This window comes from Osmia bicornis, chromosome 13 (assembly GCF_907164935.1).
Source record: "Osmia bicornis bicornis chromosome 13, iOsmBic2.1, whole genome shotgun sequence".
NCBI classification, from domain to species: domain Eukaryota; kingdom Metazoa; phylum Arthropoda; class Insecta; order Hymenoptera; family Megachilidae; genus Osmia; species Osmia bicornis.
In genome coordinates, this window is record NC_060228.1 from 9,360,438 (window position 1) to 9,380,456 (window position 20,019).

Consider the following 20,019-nt stretch of genomic DNA (forward strand, 5'->3'; position numbering starts at 1 on the left):
AAACAAGACAGAGATACATATAAATGAAATTTCATCCATATAAATACGTATTTCTGTCTGAAATTGTTGGTTAAATTTTGTAAATTAATATAAACTATATTTGGAACATTCCTCATAAGAATATATTAAAGGATATGAAATGATAGCAGTGTAAATTTATTTTAATTTTTATTTCATTATAATTTATGCTTATAATATAATATGAATTATTACTTTAACTGGTTGCTGCATATTTTCCTTCCTCTAACAATTCTTCATTAGCTTTTAATTGCACTTCTTTCAAAGCCGGTCGGATATGCACATAGTAATGAAATCCTTGATATACTAAAACTGAAGTAGCAATCACTGTAACAGCCATACAAACGTTTACAAATCCTCTTTGCATCTTATCCAAGATATAACTCCTTTGTTTATACTTTGGTATCATTTTTATCTAAAATTATTGTATCAATTAGAAAACGTTAGAATATTATTTATACATCTAGAAAATATATACTTATTTAACTACAGAAGAAACATCAATCTAAATATAATCAAACATAATAGCACAAAAAACAATATTTTGTTTGACCTATAACTATACCAGTTTAAAAAAACAGCGGACACGATATGCTATGGAATGGTTATATAGAATTTCACTTACCGATCATTTTAAGTTTTAGGTTAGAAACGAACTTCGCGGCCCTCTATATATGTATATACAAATAAATACTGAAAAACAAATAAGTATCGTGTTTTATCATTTATCAATAATTAAATGTTGCATTAACAACATGCACTGTATTAGTTTAAGATGGATAATTCATAATATTATATATTCCTAAAATATTTTTTATTTTTTGTATAATTTGTATATACACATCAGTTTTATATAGTAATTAAAGATGATTTATTTTTATATTTAGAAATATTTAAAATGGTATGAGTACTATTAATTTTCTAAGAATTTATCGAATACAGCCGAATCTACATCTAGAACTATTTCATCCAATGAAGGCCCTTGTTGTGTGACTGGTAACTCTATAAAATGAAAATAAATTGGTTGATATTTCAACAAATAATGTTAATTTCTTATTTTCAACTATATTATAACATACTGGATATGGATCCTGTTTCTTTATATTCTTTAAGTTCTTCTTTAAAGACCTCTTCAAATGTCTCTCTTCTTTCTTTCATCATCTTCTGTTGTTTAAGCTCATATTGTGATACTCTTTCAATATGCTCATTGGCTAATTTTGCTAAAATTAATATATTCTTTAAGTATTTCTTCCATCTAAATTCAGTTAACACAATTTAAACATTACACGCGATACCTTTAATAATATTTAACTCTGCAAGTTTCTTTTCTTTATATAAAGCTAATTGAAATCTATGATCCAATTGTCTATTTTGCAAGTCCAACATTTCATTCAAATCTTCTAATCTATATATAGCACCTTCTACTTCCTCAAACATTTCTTGTAATGTTCCTTTAACAATAATAGGCATTTTTTAGTAAGCTTATATTGAAAAATGTACTTATTTTATTAGTACCTATTTGGTCCATGAGATCTTGTATCGCATTGTTGATTTTTGGAATATGAGCTAATGTACTATTTAAACATGTAATATTTTTCCATTCTTCTTCAAGTCTTTCATAAATGGTTCCTATAAGATTATTAGCCTCTTGTGCTTTCCCTGTATTCTCTTCTGCAAGCTCGTGCAATTCATTCCATTGTAATTGAAATCTGTGTAAGATGTCAGCTCCAGCATCATAATTAACATTCCTTATATTGACAGATTTTTTAAGTTTTGGATTTTCAACAACTGTTAACCCTCGAATACTAAAATTATTAAGTCAATATAGGATGTGTACATGTAAAATAGGTAATAAACTACCTTTACAAAAATTCTTTACCTAGCTGATATACCTTCTTGTACAGTTTGAAATTTATTGCGCAAAGTACCAAACATGGTTATGGATTATATCCTTTGTTTATAATACACTAATTAATTTCATATATAGTTAATTTTGTTACATAGAACACCATTAATATTCAAATCACAGTAATATTAGTTGTATTTGTTACTGTTATATCCATCATTGATGAATAATGAACTCTTGTTAATAAATTAGTGTAAAATAATACTTATCAAATTGCTACAAATTAGTATAACTATACATACATATATATATATATATATATATATATAATAGGGTATTACAAGTGCTAAAATAACCTCTTTTCCGGAATCACTAACAGTTAGTATTTATGTTTATTAATATTCTATTATATACGCAGTTAATTTCTAATCCAGCTGTTTATTAGAATGTGTCATTTATAAATTTGCAATTTTAAAAATTCATGTTAGGTGTTGTCAGCTTAAATTTAAGAATATAAAATAAGTGATTATAAAAAATTCATTCTTTAACAAATCATTAATGTTTTTTAATTAACGTAAATATATAATTGATTCATGTACATATGCATATATGTACTGTGTACTTTTTAATTAAAATATTTCGTTTCGTATAATAACACTTTGCAAGGCGTTTCTTTCCGTTGGTAGCACTGAATACTCAACAATACTCAATTTGTATTTTATATATATACATATATGTATACAGATATTGTACTTATATACATACATTTGATTAAAAGTAGTAATTACACTTCATATAATCATGATTAATAAAATACGACAAACTATTAATAATTACGATATCAATGACTAAAAACAATAATAACTGCTATTACTCAAGTATCGTGATACGGTAATTAATAATATTCAGTATCACTGTGCTTAATAAAATAAATTCTGAATGACATATTATATTAGACAAGTTTTAATGACCTAAATATATCTTTATTATTATGTTACAATTAAACAAATCCGTCATGAAATATTTATGGTAAATTACCATTTTTTCTAATAACAGAAATTTTATCATATATTTTAACTGCATATTTTTAATATTAAGCTATTTGGCAACGTCGCTAAAGCTTTACTCCCTCGCCCGGCAATGTGACTTGGAACCTAGCAACCAGTGAGGTCAACAAACGAGGTCAAATTGCAATTTACCTGTGCAAGAAAAATCAGTAAATAACATTAATTGGATGAAGTATCAAATTAGTTTTCATTTCACTTAAATCACGTTAATTAAACGGAATAAAAATATCCTAATAACGAGTAGTACCACTTTTAAGATTTAATTTAGTTTAAATAATGTAAATTTGGCAAATATTCCAGATAAAAAGTATAATTTTGAAAGGAATGATAAATTGCACTGCTTTAACAATGAATATTGGATCAGATATCAATCATAATTATCACATTCTTTTATTTTATTATAATACAATTGATGATGTATTGTATGTAGATACATACAGCATGAATTGCATTAGTCAAAAATAAAAGAAAAGAATAGAATTCTGTGAAACATGGCAGAACTAAAGAAATGAATGGAGGCATCCCCTGTGTTGCCAAGTATACCATTATATCCATTTCTTTCTCTTGTAAATATTCTTGATAGGGGTAAAGCTGACATGTGTAGTCAGTAATAACGGTAACAAAAATGAATAGCTATTTCGTAGAAAGATTCGAGTAATATTACAAATTTCATCCAACTTTAAAAATACAAATTATCTTATTGATAACACATAGATCAGTTTTGTATGATGCTACAAGTTAACTGAAGCTTTTACCGATGACTCTTTTTCTGCTCCTACTACACATACAATGAGTATAACTTGAATAAGCCTCGTTAAGGATCGAGCTTAGAAAGTTGTGCGCAACTCGCAGTGAAACCAGATTTGTGGGAGGTAGTAATGGAGAGGGAGGAGTAGTCAGAGATGTTGGGTCAACGAACGTATCCAAGTATCCCCTTTCTCCTTGCATCAAGTTAAGCCACTACTATATCGTGGTGAACTCGTCTTCTCCATAAAAGCGGTTACCTTTCTGCGCATACTAGTACGACTACAGCGCATACTAGTAGAAATATCTAACCAAAGGACAAAGACTTCATGGTAGGGATGAAATCAATAGTTAAGTATTTCCTGAAATGGGAATATTAATCTACATTTAACTATTTCATTGCTTGCTTCAATTTTATTCGCTGCGAATAAAGTGGTAAAAATATAGTTCAAATAAATATTGAAAAAGTTAGTTTTTTTGACAACTTTTAATCATATAAAAGTAAATGAAGAGAAATATGAATCCTACCTGATTTTAGAATGAACAATTGGCTCATTAAATTACTTAACTATTTCAAGGTCACAATACTCAACATTGACGTTAACAAGCTGGAAATGATAAAAAAAAAGTATTACTATGTTATTGAATTTTGGGTTAACATAGGCTAATAAAACAATATGAAGTTTCGCAAGCTAAATATAGGATTTCAAAGTTGAATTGGTGAGTATCTCAATAGAAAACAGTGAAGAACCTGTTGCGATCAATAGAAGCTTCATTCGGCAATTTTCGACATGTTCCGTTAAGTTCCCCTACTATATTGCTTCCTTTCGGCCTCCAACCATTCCTGCCACGCCTCGTTCACATACATATTTACATATATTTTCTTGACAAAACCGGTTATTTCAGGTATACCTACGTTTTGATATTTGATTTTCAATGGAAAAGCTATACCCGGAAAACTTCTTATCGACGCTTCTTCCCCTCAATGAAGTATGAGGATAAAATACAACACGAGAGGTTAAAACCTGAAAAGATACATTATATTTCAATTCCGTGTTATATGTAAGTACATATATAAGTACATATATGTAGCTACAACAAGAATAAAATGGTTTTAAAACAAAAGTCTCGAACAATGACTATAAAATCTATTTTCTAAATTTATGTATGATTTCAATGTATGAAGTTGAAAAGTTACATTTGTATAACAAACACTACCATGATGTTGGCGATATCGGTACGCTAACTATAAATAATTATGGCTGCAGAGCTTTTAGGTGCAATGGTTGACAGGTGGCAATTGGATAGTTAACGTTGACGATTTTGTTGGAGAATTACAAGGACTGAGGGAAACCGTAGAACATTGGAGGGGTGGTAAAGAGAATGGAGGAAAAATAGGGAGGGATACAAGTTAGAACGAGGATAACAGGAAAAAAAAAAGAAGTATAAGAGAATTAGTTGGTGGAAATGGGTGAGAAAGAGATGTTCGTTCACAAGAGAACAGAAGGAAAGGAAAAGAAAAAGGGGTAAAGAAGAGAAAGAGAGAAGGGGGGGGAGAGAGAGAGAAACAGAGCAGAGTTGTACGGTGATGTTCGAGCTGCGCCTGCGCCGACAATACTTGCTATGAGCGGATTGGCTCCCTACTCATACTTGAGTGCACGTTAGGTTGACTTAATTTCAATTTGGCCTCCTTCTCTACTTCCTCCCTCTCGAACAGATCCGGCATACGTATGTGTGTATACATCCCTGTGGATTATTTTTGTTTTATTGGGTTCTGCCTGAAGGGCGTACAGAATAGCGCAACACATTTGCTGCGTATATTTCTTGTATAACTAAAAACCATGCGCCAAGAGTGAACCCTTCGATCTTTGATAAAGGAAATGCAACGTTGGAAGTAAAAGAGTTCGAGAGAAAGAGTAGAAGAGAAGAAGAGAAGAGGGGAAGGGAAAAGGAAGCGGATAAAGGTGGTAATGGTGTGCAACGAAGGAGAAGTTAGATACGAAGAAACAAACTGACGGGAAGAGAGGAGAGGAGGAGAGAGGAGAGGGAAGCTCGACGGTTTGCAGCAAATCGGCGCAGGCTACCTTGTACGCGCGCGCGCGCGCGTTCTTACAAAACAACGCATCTGAACACTCTGAACCCGTCGCTGAACGCGCCTCAACAGTTCGGCACGAATTCACATTGAGTTGATTATCCTGTCTGACGCGCGGGTTTCATCGCATCGCCGCCATATTGGCGGCTCGATATAACACGTACTAATAATAAGTTCAGATTGGATACGGTAGGCACCGCAGTTGACGCGCCGATTTTATCTTCGTTGAATATCGCTATTCCAAACGTGTCATAAACAACACAGTGATCATGTCATAATCGTTGACAGTCATACAATTTAACTATATGCCAGAGAAGCCGGGAAAAACTTTTATCACCTATATGTATATTAAAATAGTATATGTTTTTGTTTCTAATTTCATATGCATCGAATGAATCGTGACTGATTTTTAAATGAATCTAATAAATGTACTATGATCAACGCGGTATCAATAGTAATTGAGTAAAAATAAACTTGGTGTTATTTTTACTTGTATAGTTAACATTAATGCATGTTGAAAGTTTGTTAGGCGCTTGTTTAATCGACCTTATTTCCATTCAATAATTTACAATTATAAATCGTAATGGACATTTCCTAATAACACTAAATGAAATAGTACGATTTATGATCCATTTTCGCGGGACTCTTGTCTACTTATTTTTGTTAGTGATTAAAAATTATTATCGTACACGTGAAAAATATGTGAACTATTTACTGAAACAAATTACACAATTTCTTTGTCACTGTATTTAAATGTTAATGAATGGTTATTTATATCAAGATAAATCTTTGTTGCTGACTTTATGACAATTTGCATTGTTAATAACAATGCCTGTAAGTATGACATGCAGCAATGTTAATTAATAATTGTAACATTGTTGTTAACAAGTTACATGCGATATTTATATTATGTAATGATAAAAAAAAGTCATTAACTTTACTTACAGATTGGAAATGAACAATTCATTAGATCCAGATTTTGAAGAATTCAAATTTTCTGATGAGAACAAAATTTGGAAGGACGATGCACTGGACGATATACAAAGATTTGGTATGTTTTTTCCTAGAATATTAAATGTACATATTATGTATATGATAAACAAATGATGCATCAACATCTATATGTATATACATATAGTTTAAAGCTTATAACCTGCATTTATCAAATTTATTATCTCAAAAATAGTTTCTAAAGCCTTATAAAAAGTTAAAATATTGTTATTGCAACATGTTTTATGTTTTTTGGTTCGTATACCTGTCCCATAAATTCTTCTACTAAAATCTTACTGTAGATATAAAAATGTATCCTTCATTCATTATTCAATGAAATAAATGTTGAACATTATAACTAAAAGAAAAATATAATTACGATAAATTTGATGTGGTTTTATATAAAAAGAAAAAAGAAGAAAGAAAAAAGAAAAAATGCTGTATTTTCGAGAAAAGGTTAGGAACGGTTTGATACTGAAAAATTAATGTTATTAAACACGTTAATATAAAACGGATACAATATAATTGATATTTTTTATTTAAGTTTAATAAAACACAAATTGATGTATCGTTTCTACCATCGATGAAATGAAATACTTTACCCTATTTTATGTATGTATGTAAATATTTAAAAAGATATCCTTTCTCTGTTTTAATACTTTTCTCCAATCGATTTAGAAATATTCCATCAATTTCTTCAGCAAGTCAGTTTACATAAATCAACGTATGTAATCATTTATGATCATTAAAAAATGAGTTAACGTCAAAAATGTAATCAGGCGAAACGCATTTTAGCACGAGCTACATACATTACGGCGGGAATTTTCGTTAATACGAATCGAACCAATGATATTCATTCTTTAGGTAATATCGATTGGAGAGTCCCGTTTTCAATTCTCGGCAAAAGCAAAGGCAATTATATTGCTTGCGCTCGGTTGTCTACTGTTTGCAACCATTTTGCGTGAACACTTGCTGTTGCTGCGTATACATCGGCATCGATTGTTTACATCCGTTGTAACACGGGGGACGCGCGTTGATATAATGACCGAACGAGCGAACCGTTGAAATACGAAACGTGTATGGATATATGTAACTAATGTGTAACTTTCACAGACTTTATAACGAACAACGACACAAGTTTAGTCGACTTGACAGAAGACACGAAAGCGCGGCAAATTAACAAGTTGACAATTTTTTCGGGGTTTTTATTCAAAAAGGTTGTTAGATGTCCTGTATTTGTGTTACTTGTTTGCTTTCAACCGTAATAAACAATTTTGTTTTTAACGAAGAGATGAATGTGATGTAATTACTGGAATATTTTATTTCAGGTGAACATATAGATGATCAGAATTCAGTATTTTCATTACAAATTCCATTGTTACATTGCGAAATTTGTAGAAAACAATTTATATCAAAGAAACAGTTACGTATTCACATACATACACATTTAGGAAAACCACGGATAGTATTGAAAAGAATTTCAAATCTGAAAAGCATAAAAAGAAAATACAATAATACGTATTGGCTTGATCCAGAGAAAAAGGGATCTTTGAAGCTAACATTAAAAAAGCAAAGTTTGTCTGATTCGCTTAAACTTACGCTTAAAAAATCACCTGAATCCAAAGATTTTGCTGTTGTAAACACCAACATTAATCTGGGTACAAAAGACGTGGCTGCGGCAAAAGAGAATGATCAAACGCACGATAAAAATACAGAAAATTCGACTATCCAGTCGTTTAAACTTAAAGAGGTGATGGTAGAACAGCAGGTATGTTCTAATAGCGAATATAAGAAAAATTAAATGTTACAGTTTTACAAATACAAAAATATATTGTTTTTAGGATGAATATGGGAACGTTAAATTTGATACCCACGACCATAATCTATTGGAAGAAAATGATAGACCATCCATAGATGTAAACGAAGGTGATTCGGGTGTAGGGAGTGATATGGCAAATCCATCTGAAAAAGAAGATCAAAATGTAGATGATTTACAAAGTACAGGCCAGTATGACAACTCGGATAAAAGACTTTCCGAAGGAGAGGACCATGAAGAATCAGACGCATTGGAAGCAACGTGTAGAGAAACAATTGAAAACCTGAGAAAACTTGGCGAACAATCTGGGTAATATTGCACGTTCAAGCGCTTCTTTTATAAGCTGTTATTATTTGCTACATTATGCGTTACTTAACGTTTCAGATCTAGGCCTATGAGTCAGTTAATTGACAATTCAAGTATCGAAGACGACGATGATAGAAGAGACGAAACCAACATGACCGATGATTTGGAGGAAAATCCAACTATTAGTATTATAACAAACTCTTCTAGATTTTTAAACCATTCAGCAAATTGTTCATCTGAAAACGAGGATAAACCTGATAATTCAACAGAAAGTGCAACAGGTTTCAATTGGAATCAGTTATCTGCTAATTTGAATAATAAAAATAATGAGGTTCCTAAAGAAAGCGATGAACAGTCTGATCATGGGGGTGGTGATAATAATATGGAAAATGCTGGGTCGTTGTTACAAAACTTGATCGACCATCAAAGACACAATCAGAATGAAAGGTTATCAAATAATTTACCGCCAGAAACGGAATACGTTTCGCTTGAAAAGTTAGCCGAGACAGTCAGTACATGCCGTGTCTGTAACGAGAAGTTCAAAGATATAGCTCACCTCGATGAGCATCGTAGCAAAGTTGGACATTATCAGTGCAATATTTCTGAATGTATTAATCTTATTTTTCATTCACCGTTAGAAGTTTCTATGCATAAGGCTCAAATGCACGGAACACCTTTATCTCCGAGTGTGAGCCAATTGTCTCCTCATTTAAATGCGAGTTCGCCGCATTTAAATCAAAATTCACCTCATTTGAGTCAAGCATCTCCACAATTGAATATCCACTCGCCTCATGCAACCTCGATGGAATCTCCAAACACACCAAATTCGCAGCAAATAAATAGGATTTCTCCTTTAAACTCTCCGCATCAAACAAATTCGCCTACATACAATTCAGTATCAAATCCTGGACAGCAGATATTACCACCTGTTAACTTTGAGCAATTACCTGCACCTGTACAACAATTAGCTCAACAAGTACAACGTATGCCACTTCCGCAAACGCAAATGCCTCCAAGTCTTCCACCAGGTGCTAATACAATGATTCCTGGCCCAAATTATTTTGTACAGCCACCGGGAAGGCCTCCACTGTATAGGGTTCCTGGTCCGCAGAGCATGCATTATCCTCCTCATATAGCACATCTATATTCGCAATACGGGCCGGGTCCATATCCACAAATGAGTGCGCCGCCACAAATGCATCCTCAATTGTCTCAACAAATTTCACGCGGAAGGTATCCTACCGTTGCGCAAAGTAGTCGGCAAGTACTATTGATGAAATAAACATGAACATGTACAAATTGTTTGTAAAAAGAATATCAGATTTACATGATACAAACAGACAATGATAAACCATTCTTTAGAAAAAGTATTAAACAGTTTAATTTGCATTTATGCATTTGTAGGACACCGCGGATACCACAGAATGGATCCACTCCGCGGCAACGTATGAAACGTCCATTGCAACAAACACAAGCACAACAACAACAACAACAAAATAATTCAGCTATAAAACAACGACGATTGGACGTTTTATTGCCAGACAGAAACGAAGACGCAGACTGTCATGTTATTGCACAACAAAAAAGAAATGACGGTTTGCCAGTTATACAAAATGTTCAAGGTGCTACCACTCAACAGACTAGAAACGATTCCACGATACATCTTACGGATTCTATAACCCTCAGTGTTCGACAGCCAGGTACTTTTTAATATTTCATCAAATGTATTTTAATCTAGGATATAATATTATATCGTTTATGTTTCCTTACTTGAATACCTCTTCTAAGAATTAGTTTTGATTTTGGTGCTTTTATAAATTTCTTTTACCATTTATCGTTATAAATTTTATATGTTTATTTGACTGTATCATAAACAAAAAAATTAAAAGAAATAACTGTTCGTGGAAGAGGTGCATTGCGGAAATAAAAAGAAACATATTTTACTAATCTAAAGGTTCCGCTCCAGCTCAAGTGCAGAATACATCGAGTGCCGGTAGCAAGAAGTCCGATGCTAAGGCTGTGGCGAATGTACTAGCAGCCCGAGGTATTACTGTTACTCCAGCAGCAAATAAAAATAAATCAAGCGAACAAAACAAACAGCAGATACCTTCCCAGCCACAGAAGACTACATCTTCACAGCAGCCTTTAAATTTTACAGCGCTCACTCTGAATTCTGCTATTTCTATCATACCAGCTCATTCACAAAAAAAGCAACCAGAACAGGGCCAATTTGCTGTTCCTCAGAATAAACAGAATAAAACAGCTGTGAATGAAGTGGAAAGACCACCGAGACCACCCACTGTAGATTTAACTCAAGATACTCCACCACAAATGCCAGTTGTTAGACGCGGAAGACCTCCACGGTAAAGCATATCACAGGAAACTTGTCATTATTCTAATATTTAATAATAATAATAACAACAACAACAACAATAACAACAACAACAAAACATTGTTTACTGTTGTAGGGCATTGCTTACTTGTCAGGTATGTGACAAAAGTTTTCAGAATCAAGAAATGTTGACGCAGCACATGGCTACTCACCGTGCGCCAAGTAAACTACTTCACAAGTAAGTATGCTTAAAAACATTTTTTTTTTACACAATTATTTCGGATAATAATGTATCAAATAATGTTTGTCATTAGATGTAATCTCTGTCCTGCCCAATATCCGACAGCTCAAGCGCTGTCAACGCATAAACAAGCGTATCATAAGGAAGTTGATACCGTAGCACAAAATGGTGGCGCGGAATTAGCGTTACCGGTTGTAGATCTAAAATCTCCTCACGTGTTGAATCGTTTATCAAACCTTGGTATACAAAGCTACATCCCGTTGTCACAGCTTAGTGCTCAAACAGGCGGATATTTTGGCTTACCGATTATTACGATTGACGGTGCACGAAATCCTAATACTTGTAATTTAGGTGCACTTGGTGCTACATCTATACTAAGTCTAGGTCCTCTGAAACACTTGTCAAACAGGTAACTGTGGACAATTTTATTACATTTAGTTTACGTTTTTTTACTTTTTTTTACCCTAGTGACAAATATCTTCGTGTTCTTCATCAGTAGCGATTGCTTATTACGAGTATTATTATGTTGCCTATTTGCAATAACTGATCATTTTTTTTTATTTTTTTTATTTTTTTTAATTTTATTTTTATTTCACAAATTAACAGGCAACATAAATCAAATTTTTTAAGTATTTTAAATCGGAGCACAAGTGAATTCAATAATTTATTTTTTTGTTCTGTTCTGTTCTGTTCTGTTCTGTTCTGTTCTGTTCTGTTCTGTTCTGTTTTGTTTCTTCGTTATTTTGGCTATTTCTTTCTTTCCTCTATTTACGTTGTTATTATCATTAGTTTATGTAATTCTAAAGCAATACAGTATTTGGAATAAGGGTTGAAAAGGTGTTCGTGTTAATTTTAGAAATAATACAGAACAAGATTTGAAATACATAATCACTATGAAAAGATAGAATATATGTCATATGTAATGAAAACAAAGTTTATATACGCTATTCAAATTGCGTGTAAATCATCGTCTCTATTAGTATATTTTTTTTAATAAAGATATTAAACGGGAACTTACGTATTCCTCGGGATTTTTAAGATTACGAATGCCGTACAGGTAAACTATGGTTCCAAGATGTAGTGCCACCCTTTCTTGATCTAGAGAAAGAGATCATATTCTGTGTAACATGTCACCTGTGAAGTTCTTATTCACGAGACTAGAGATTTTAATGAATCGTATTGATTTCACTATACGAAGATAAGCATATTTCTTTTTAATTTATTTTTTATTATTATTATTTTTTTTTTTTTTTTTTTTTTTTAATGAATATTTCAAATCAGACACGGGAATCACCAGCAAGGTACCTAATCAGTAAATTCGTTCCGATTAAGAAATATGGTGTACCTTGGATGCTTTAAAAGATTCATATTGTTAAACTACGTCCGTTTTTTGAATGCGATTATTAAAAAAGAAAATGCGTGCAGAGTTAATACGATAAAATTACAAGAATTAATTATTCTTTTGTCAAACTATTTTATTCCTTATTTAACGGATTATTCCAATACACAACCGGTTGTAAATGTATATTTGTAAAGAGAAGGATCACAACTAAAAGCTCGTTTGTACGTGAAATGTTTACGAAGATACTAATAATTGTGTAAGGTTTAAATAACCAGCATTAAGTATAATCCTTGTATCACATGCATACTTTTTATTTATTATCATTCCTGTTAAACATTGTTGTATGTAAATACTTATCATTCTTTCTGTACCGTCTATATTTTAATAAGTAAACTATCCGTTCCGTTTAAATTATAGGAAGCGAAAACGGTTACTAAAGACACAAGAACTGACTTAAAAAATAACGACATTGTATATATTTGTATGATAATAAAAGGAGTATATGATAATTTTAATGATATTTAGTTGTACATATAACTAATAACAGGGCATTATATTATTCTAAATTTATAAGAAAGTTTAAAAGTTTCAAAGTTTCACAAATTTTGCTATTAAATACCATATTATGTTTTGAAATTTGTTTATTAGTTTCTTGTTTTGAAAGAATAAGTAATAAAAATGCAATAAATCTTGATTTAATGTGTATTTCCTTCCGGTTTAATTTCAGCGTATAAATGAACTTTTCATGTACGTAAGGAATGTGTTTAACTAATAATAAATTTGTTATTACTGACTGATTATATTTTATTGTTCATTGATAATAAATAAGACCGTTGAAATTTTTTAAATACAGAATTTGTATAATCGATACATGTACATATTTACAGTATTGAGTAAGATAGGCTATTCTCAGGAAAATGATATTGCAGGGGAAAGCAAGAATTCTCGAAATCTTAATTTTAACGATATTAATATTAAAAGCTACGACGAACAAATTAAGTACTTACTTACTCACAGTAGCGCGTCGCGTCGGTTCGTAACAGACTTTTACAGCTGCGCATGCGCGTTATGCGCGCTCTGATTGCTCGGTGTTTTCCATTAATAATTCAAATAATAAGCCTTCGCGAGCATTTTGCTAAAGGAAAAAGTTGTTCGAAAGTCACCATTTCATCAAAGGATGCCCACCCGTAACCGTACACCCTGTATATGGGAACCTATTCTACAAGGGGCCGGTCGAAAACCCGCCATTTTTTTTTGCGGAAGCCTATCCTATTCGATACTATACTTCCGGTAGTTCGTTATGGAATCTCAAGAAGTGAGATTCGTTGTGTAAGCAGTGTTTAGTGAATAATTACTTATATTTGCATGAATTCATTTCACGTAGTTTCCATTTATTGCATGTAATTGTATTTTCTATTATTTAATCATTCCATAATTCTATGTACATATTTATTAATAATCAATCGTTTTTAAGTATTTCTATAACCTATGATTGTATTGTTTAATCGGTATTTTTATTACTTTAATCGGGTCTTTATTACTTTATGATGTAATTTGTTATCTTTTTCATCTTGTTTTGGAAAAAAATATGTTTGTTTCTTTTGCAGATACTTCATTCATATTAATTTAACAATAACGATATGAGTGCTGCTTCAAGTTCAAGAGCTGAACAGTATTTCTACAGCATAAATCCTTTGGCTCAAAGAATTGGAGAAGATATAACAGCAACAAAGGAAGCCTACGAGGGTCTGTGGAATGCATTAAGTATAGCAGAACAAAATCAAGCAATCAATGAAACTATAATTCAACCAGAGGTTGCCTTGAAATATGCTTTAAAAAAAGCTGAACTTAATAAAGAAATACCAGAATGGTATCCAAAGTTAAGAATTCAGACTGGAATGAAATATGTCATCGACGAGACTGGTTCTGTAAGTATACTATTAAATCTATACTGTTTAACATTTTAATGAATTAAATGTAATTTTGTTTTTTTTCTTGTCTCTAAACATGTGACAATTCTGAAAAATAAATTTAATTAATTGTACAGTGAATAATGAAGGATTAAATTATTTCTTGTATAAAAGTAATAGTATAAGTATTTTAGTTAGAAAAATTCATTTCAATGTGATATTATAGACATTACGGTGGAGAGATGAACATTCAGCTCCATTTTCATTCATGACTCAATCACAAATGAATCTCAGTGTAATAGATTCAACTGAAGATGTAAAGTCTAAATTGATAAGAGCTCAGTTTGGGGAATCATCGCGTTTCTCAAGTCCAGCCAAATCACAGAGAAACAACTCGAATTCCCTTAATGACAATTATACTTTGCCCCTTGCAGTTAGTTGCTTTCAATCTGATTGTTTCCCCAATGGTATTTTTGGGGATGAACAGTGTAGTGGCTTGTTAGAGGGGAATATTGAGAATGATCATTCTGAGAGCATATTTACTAAATTAATGAATAAAACATCGTTATTAAAATTACAAAATAATCTAGCAGATGATATGGAGAGTTTAGTTAGAGAAAGAGATTCAGATACTGATAAAAGTCAGTCAAATACGTTAGTAGTAATGTCGCGTACGAAATCGAGTGATATTAACGAATCGACCGCATTGTTAGAGACACCTAGCTCTTATAATAGCTTTCAGTCTTCTCAGTTGAATCAGGAGGAAGAAGAAGAGAGAACTATACCAAAGACTGGTTTTGAATTTCTTGATAATTGGTAGATTAGCTAACTATGTTTATACATATTTATATTATAGTACTATTTCATTAACATACATTTGTACAATTTTAGTTCCTAAACTATTATTATCATATTGATACAGATCAATATTGCTTTAGAAGACACAGCTTTTAGTATTTCTATAATGCAATTTATGATCTCAAATTATATTTCTATAAGATGATCCTGATGTGATTATCAGGAAAAAGTTAAACCATGGATAAAATGTATGCATATCGAATGTAACAAGATTTTTATATTTTATACAGGATCCGGTCGAATGACATGTAAAAGCGGACACCACGTGATTCTTTATGAAAAAATAAGAAAAAGAAAAATAAATATAGAGAATAACATTTTTCTGTATTTGTTTATTATTTATTTATTTTTCATTTTTTATTTTTTTTCGTAAAGAATCACGCGGTATCCTGTTTTACATGTTATTCGATCGGACTCTGTATATGTAACATACAATATGTATAATATGAATTATTTGTTTCTATAATAAAAAAGTCTCATATATGTATCTATACATAGATACTATAATATTATATATATATATAGAATTTTCCAAGAGATATATATTATTGAAAATATTAATCAGAGAATTTGTTTTTATAAACATTTAATATTTTGATAGTCGTTTTATATTTATATTTATATTCTTATTTTAAAGAACTTTTACAGCTAGAATGTGTCCTCCCAACGTAATCATTTACTGTTGTTATTCAGAGTATGAAAAGACTGAATAGGCTATTTTATTTGATTTTCTAACTATACATTGTATTTTTAAAGCAAAGGGTAGCAACATTTATTACATGACTTATATCGATCGAATAATTAAAAATATTGTATAATCTACATAGGATAATTATAATAACTTTTTTGGTTCATTATAATTTTAGTATGTAGTTTGGAATAATTTTAGTAACGATCATCTGCTGTTTCATAAAAATATTATATATATACATATGTTAGTGTGCTACGGGTCGTGCTTGTGTGTTTAATATAACAACTAAAGTATGTCCAGTTATTTTGATTGAAAATATACATGTAAATTATACAGTATTGAAGCATTTATTATCATATTTAAAAATACATTACTTGATGGATTATATAATAATTGATCTTTTCAATGAATTGCCCTTACAAGGTTCGTATCTCCTTGAATGACTATCCTGAAGTCCAGTTTCTATGTCGTCCAAAAACCTGAGAGCCAGACTAAAGGAAAAGGTATACATATATTTATATTATGCGATATCGCAATTTCTTGTTCACATTGAAATATTTTAGTAACTTATACCTTCCGTTCTAGGAGATTGAATAAAAGTAATATTTTCATCTCCAGCCCCGATTTGTCCAACTTTGGAATTATTATAGTAACCAAAAATATTTTTACTTCCTTGAGCGATGCAATAAAATTCTTCTAGATCGGTTGTCCTCGTTAGTTTAGCCTCTGATTCTTTTTCGAAGGGTGACACCAGTATCAGACGCCTTTTCGATGATGTTCGCACTGAAACTACAATGATTCTTTCACGATACTTGTTAGAGAAATAATACAATAATACTTAAAAATATGCTTGCATATTTACCACGTTTACCGGTTTTATCACCTGATGCACCCTTACACGTGTTTTTCGATTCATAAGAAATTTTTTCGGACATGGCGGTAAAACTTTTCGAGAGGACAGTCGATCGGGGGGGGCTCGTATCGTACAAGGGTCGTCCAGAATTGACCGGTTCCCTTTTAGTTTCCGTTCGTGCAACATTATCTTGAGTTTGCAAAAAAGAATCTAAGAAACAGTCCGTAATTGTTCATCAATTAATTCTACAGATCTATCCTATAAATTATCATCTTTATCCCCAGGGTGTTTCAAAAACATCAAAATGTACATCTTTTTTGAAACATCCTTTATGTTTAGAGAAAAAAAAAAAAACAAAATTGATAACCTCTTTCCTCTTTTTCCTCAGCGTTCAAAGGACTACACCTTCCAAAACCAGAACACCTTTGTCCGTCAAAGCAACTGGTATCCTTCACGTTTCTCGTCGAGTCCTCATTGATTTGTTTACTATCCATCGAGTCATCGTCTTGTACGTTACCACAACATCGGTATTGTTCCAACGCTTGACGCTCGAGTTCCTACAACGAAATCGCGATGGAAGTATCGTGCTTCCAGTATTTCTCTTTTCGTTTTCGTTTTCGTTTTCGTTTTCGTTTTCGTTTTCGTTTTCGTTTTCGTTTTCGTTTTCGTTTTCGTTTTCGTTTTCGTTTTCGTTTTCGTTTTCGTTTTCGTTTTCCTTTTCCTTTTCCTTTTCGTGTATACGTTTGTATGGATATGCGTGCGTGTGCGTGTGTGTATGGACAAGAGGAGGATGAAGTTGGATAAAGTGGCATCAACGAAGATCAAGTTGGACAAGACGCATCGAGGAAGGTGAATAATAGTTTCAAGGTAAGTCAAATAAAATACAATATTATACGTACTTGATATTTAAGCGCCAAAGATTCTTCCGAGCTTCTGTACTGTTCCATTGCTTGTTTCTCTAATTCGTCGTACCTGATTTTAAGTTGAAAATTTTAATGAGTTTAAACAAAATATTCATATATAATTATAATTATGAGCTTTTCTACCTTTTCTCAAATACGTTTTCAAACATTGTTTGATTCACCGAAGCATTCGTCAATACGTCTCTATAAAGTCTTCTTCTGTTTCGAATTTCCTTTTGATCTCTCTCGTTATTAGATTTCGTCGTACATGAGCCTTCTTGATTAGACATTATTCCGATTTCTGTCTTTAAACGTTCGTTATTCTTTGATCCATTATCCTTTTCTCTTCTCGAACTTGATGCTGCTCTTCTTCTCTCGTTTCTTCCATCAAAGTTGCTCAATTCAGAAACCAGTGTATTGCTAGAAGCGTACTCTCTTGTTTTTGATGAACAGCTTTTATCCAACCATCGAAACATCTGTGATTCTGTTTTAGAAGATCTATTTCTAGTTTCTAGTACGTAGGTAGGTTTTTCATGAGATTGTTGTTTCGATTGACCACGATGAGCTTTCATCGCGTTTTTCGTTAATAATATTAGGTTTTTAAAATCAACACCTTGGTTCTTTCTTTTTTGACCAGTTTCATGGTACAGCTCTATGGGGTGTTGGTATACTGGTATCGGTATGGGGTTTGGTTGCAGAAATTTTTCTTGTACCTGTATCATTTATATGTATATGTATATGTATATGTATATGTATATGTATATGTATATGTATAAAAATATCGGCTATAAAACGAGATTGTTACGTGTCAGGGATCACTTGTACTTGTAAGGGATGATGAGTAATGGTGGTAGCTCTTAATGGTTGTATCGAGGTACACATCCGAGGTGGTGAAGTAGAGCTGGATATGTGTATCTGGCTAGAGGGTGGTATCATTCTTTGGTACCATTGTGGGGGATGTCGGATAAACGTAGTTGTTGTTGTGTCTGTAGCTGGTAATAAAGGTATTCCGGTATTCTGAAAAATTATATTTATAATTATTAATTTGCCGAATTGTAAAACGATAAGTGTGACCAATGTTTGACCAAACCTGATACACAGTTCCAATGTTCCCCTGAGTTCTATTATACGGGAACAATTCATTTTGATAACTTCTTTCGTTAAGAGATGGGAAATACTGAAGTCGACTAGTATTCTGTTCCTTGTTTAATCTCACGATGGGGGGTACTTTTGGGAAAAATTCAGGTACTTCAGGGCTCAAAACCGGCGGCAAGTGTTTGCTGGACATTCCATAGGTTTCTGTACGCGCAGTTTGATATTCTGTTCTGAATATCAGAGGTCTATATTGAAAAGTATAATAAAATTGTTGTGGACGTTCTTCTTTGCCAAGACAGTTTTCGCGATTATTCGTGAGAGGTTGCTGTGACTGATGATAACACTGCAAACGTGTTCTTTGTTGAACGAATTGTCGATGAACGTTGCTACCCAATTTCCATAGGTTTCGAACCGCTTCGCTGGTTACGCGAATGTGCAGCTGCATCTCCATTGAATTTTCTATCGTATATCGTTGATGCTGGGCTTTCTCTCCAGCATCCGATTCTTCAAGAATAGAATAGTTGGTTAACTTAAAACGGGATGGTAATGGTTAATTAATACCTATATTACCAATTTCCTTGCTTAAGCGTGACGCGTTTCTCGATTCTTGGCTCAACTTGTATTTCTTCTGCAAGTCGTCCCAATCTGATTTAAAACTGCACGCGATTTTCGATGCATCCTCGACTTCCGGTGTTCTAATTTTCGAACTTGGCGATGTTAGTTTGGCAATTTATCCGTTAGTGTGTAGGTATCCGTTATTGTAAAAATTCATATGAAAAACTAACAATTCATGATTCGAGCGTGACCGGTGAGAAGTTAACCAGCTGAAGTACTTTTCGACGTCGGGTAGCATCCACGACTCGCTAACTTCCGTCCAGCAGAAATTTCGTAATGGAGTAGATCCTTTGCCGTCTTC

The 20,019-nt window shown here is 32.3% G+C and overlaps 4 protein-coding genes and 2 long non-coding RNA genes across 11 annotated transcripts; 3 read left to right on the forward strand and 3 right to left on the reverse strand.

Annotated features, from left to right (window-relative positions):
* Nucleotides 1–817: 817 nt before the first annotated feature.
* On the reverse strand, nucleotides 818–2,539 carry LOC114873622 (dysbindin protein homolog). Its single transcript, XM_029182143.2, has 5 exons — nucleotides 1,898–2,539; nucleotides 1,534–1,823; nucleotides 1,314–1,469; nucleotides 1,098–1,238; nucleotides 818–1,020 (listed from the first exon to the last, which is right to left on the reverse strand). The coding sequence occupies exons 1-5, from the start codon at nucleotides 1,951–1,953 to the stop codon at nucleotides 932–934; spliced, it is 732 nt and encodes a 243-aa protein (XP_029037976.1). The 5' UTR covers nucleotides 1,954–2,539; the 3' UTR covers nucleotides 818–931.
* A 127-nt stretch (nucleotides 2,540–2,666) lies between these two features.
* LOC123988436 lies at nucleotides 2,667–4,673 on the forward strand. The gene is made up of 3 exons (XR_006830034.1): nucleotides 2,667–4,025; nucleotides 4,254–4,395; nucleotides 4,582–4,673. It is a non-coding gene; the product is annotated as an uncharacterized LOC123988436 (long non-coding RNA).
* LOC114873624 lies at nucleotides 4,611–7,607 on the reverse strand. Its single transcript, XR_006830033.1, has 3 exons — nucleotides 7,360–7,607; nucleotides 6,713–6,830; nucleotides 4,611–4,700 (listed from the first exon to the last, which is right to left on the reverse strand). It is a non-coding gene; the product is annotated as an uncharacterized LOC114873624 (long non-coding RNA).
* Nucleotides 5,760–13,488, forward strand: LOC114873618 (putative uncharacterized protein DDB_G0289263). 5 transcript variants are annotated; one of them, XM_029182137.2, is made up of 11 exons: nucleotides 5,760–6,601; nucleotides 6,715–6,818; nucleotides 8,086–8,525; nucleotides 8,599–8,882; nucleotides 8,958–10,139; nucleotides 10,284–10,579; nucleotides 10,834–10,923; nucleotides 11,038–11,242; nucleotides 11,348–11,449; nucleotides 11,526–11,861; nucleotides 13,212–13,488. In XM_029182137.2, the coding sequence occupies exons 2-11, from the start codon at nucleotides 6,722–6,724 to the stop codon at nucleotides 13,249–13,251; spliced, it is 3,072 nt and encodes a 1,023-aa protein (XP_029037970.1). In that variant the 5' UTR covers nucleotides 5,760–6,601; nucleotides 6,715–6,721; the 3' UTR covers nucleotides 13,252–13,488. The 5 variants fall into 5 exon arrangements, with proteins under 5 accessions (XP_029037970.1, XP_029037965.1, XP_029037968.1 ...); XM_029182132.2 differs by having other exon boundaries at nucleotides 10,834–11,242; XM_029182135.2 differs by having other exon boundaries at nucleotides 10,846–11,242.
* A 434-nt stretch (nucleotides 13,489–13,922) lies between these two features.
* LOC114873599 lies at nucleotides 13,923–16,091 on the forward strand. 2 transcript variants are annotated; one of them, XM_029182078.2, is made up of 3 exons: nucleotides 13,923–14,194; nucleotides 14,402–14,722; nucleotides 14,931–16,091. In XM_029182078.2, exons 2-3 carry the CDS (start codon nucleotides 14,435–14,437, stop codon nucleotides 15,522–15,524), a joined length of 882 nt encoding a protein of 293 aa, XP_029037911.1. In that variant the 5' UTR covers nucleotides 13,923–14,194; nucleotides 14,402–14,434; the 3' UTR covers nucleotides 15,525–16,091. The 2 variants fall into 2 exon arrangements, with proteins under 2 accessions (XP_029037911.1, XP_029037910.1); XM_029182077.2 differs by having other exon boundaries at nucleotides 13,924–14,123.
* Nucleotides 16,092–16,584: 493 nt separating this feature from the next.
* LOC114873597 lies at nucleotides 16,585–19,360 on the reverse strand. Its single transcript, XM_029182076.2, has 8 exons — nucleotides 19,099–19,360; nucleotides 18,834–19,025; nucleotides 18,153–18,721; nucleotides 18,006–18,078; nucleotides 17,474–17,663; nucleotides 17,116–17,316; nucleotides 16,827–17,042; nucleotides 16,585–16,744 (listed from the first exon to the last, which is right to left on the reverse strand). The coding sequence occupies exons 1-8, from the start codon at nucleotides 19,294–19,296 to the stop codon at nucleotides 16,716–16,718; spliced, it is 1,668 nt and encodes a 555-aa protein (XP_029037909.2). The 5' UTR covers nucleotides 19,297–19,360; the 3' UTR covers nucleotides 16,585–16,715.
* Nucleotides 19,361–20,019: the final 659 nt, after the last annotated feature.

What these genes read in the sequence shown, in the direction of transcription:
- LOC114873618 (XM_029182132.2), top strand. Translation starts at nt 6,722, where the DNA reads ATGAACAATTCATTAGATCCAGATTTTGAAGAATTCAAATTTTCTGAT. An exon ending in AGACGCGGAAGACCTCCACG is followed by an intron (nt 11,243 to 11,347) that starts GTAAAGCATATC and finishes TTACTGTTGTAG; the next exon opens with GGCATTGCTTACTTGTCAGG. An exon ending in CTGAAACACTTGTCAAACAG is followed by an intron (nt 11,862 to 13,211) that starts GTAACTGTGGAC and finishes TTTAAATTATAG; the next exon opens with GAAGCGAAAACGGTTACTAA.
- LOC114873597 (XM_029182076.2), bottom strand. Translation starts at nt 19,296, where the DNA reads ATGTCCAGCAAACACTTGCCGCCGGTTTTGAGCCCTGAAGTACCTGAA. An exon ending in ACATTGGAACTGTGTATCAG is followed by an intron (nt 19,026 to 19,098) that starts GTTTGGTCAAAC and finishes ATAATTTTTCAG; the next exon opens with AATACCGGAATACCTTTATT. An exon ending in TGAGGAAAAAGAGGAAAGAG is followed by an intron (nt 17,317 to 17,473) that starts GTTATCAATTTT and finishes ACTGTTTCTTAG; the next exon opens with ATTCTTTTTTGCAAACTCAA.
- LOC114873622 (XM_029182143.2), bottom strand. Translation starts at nt 1,953, where the DNA reads ATGTTTGGTACTTTGCGCAATAAATTTCAAACTGTACAAGAAGGTATA. An exon ending in AGATCTCATGGACCAAATAG is followed by an intron (nt 1,470 to 1,533) that starts GTACTAATAAAA and finishes TTATTGTTAAAG; the next exon opens with GAACATTACAAGAAATGTTT. An exon ending in AGAAACAGGATCCATATCCA is followed by an intron (nt 1,021 to 1,097) that starts GTATGTTATAAT and finishes TTCATTTTATAG; the next exon opens with AGTTACCAGTCACACAACAA.
- LOC114873599 (XM_029182078.2), top strand. Translation starts at nt 14,435, where the DNA reads ATGAGTGCTGCTTCAAGTTCAAGAGCTGAACAGTATTTCTACAGCATA. An exon ending in TCATCGACGAGACTGGTTCT is followed by an intron (nt 14,723 to 14,930) that starts GTAAGTATACTA and finishes GTGATATTATAG; the next exon opens with ACATTACGGTGGAGAGATGA.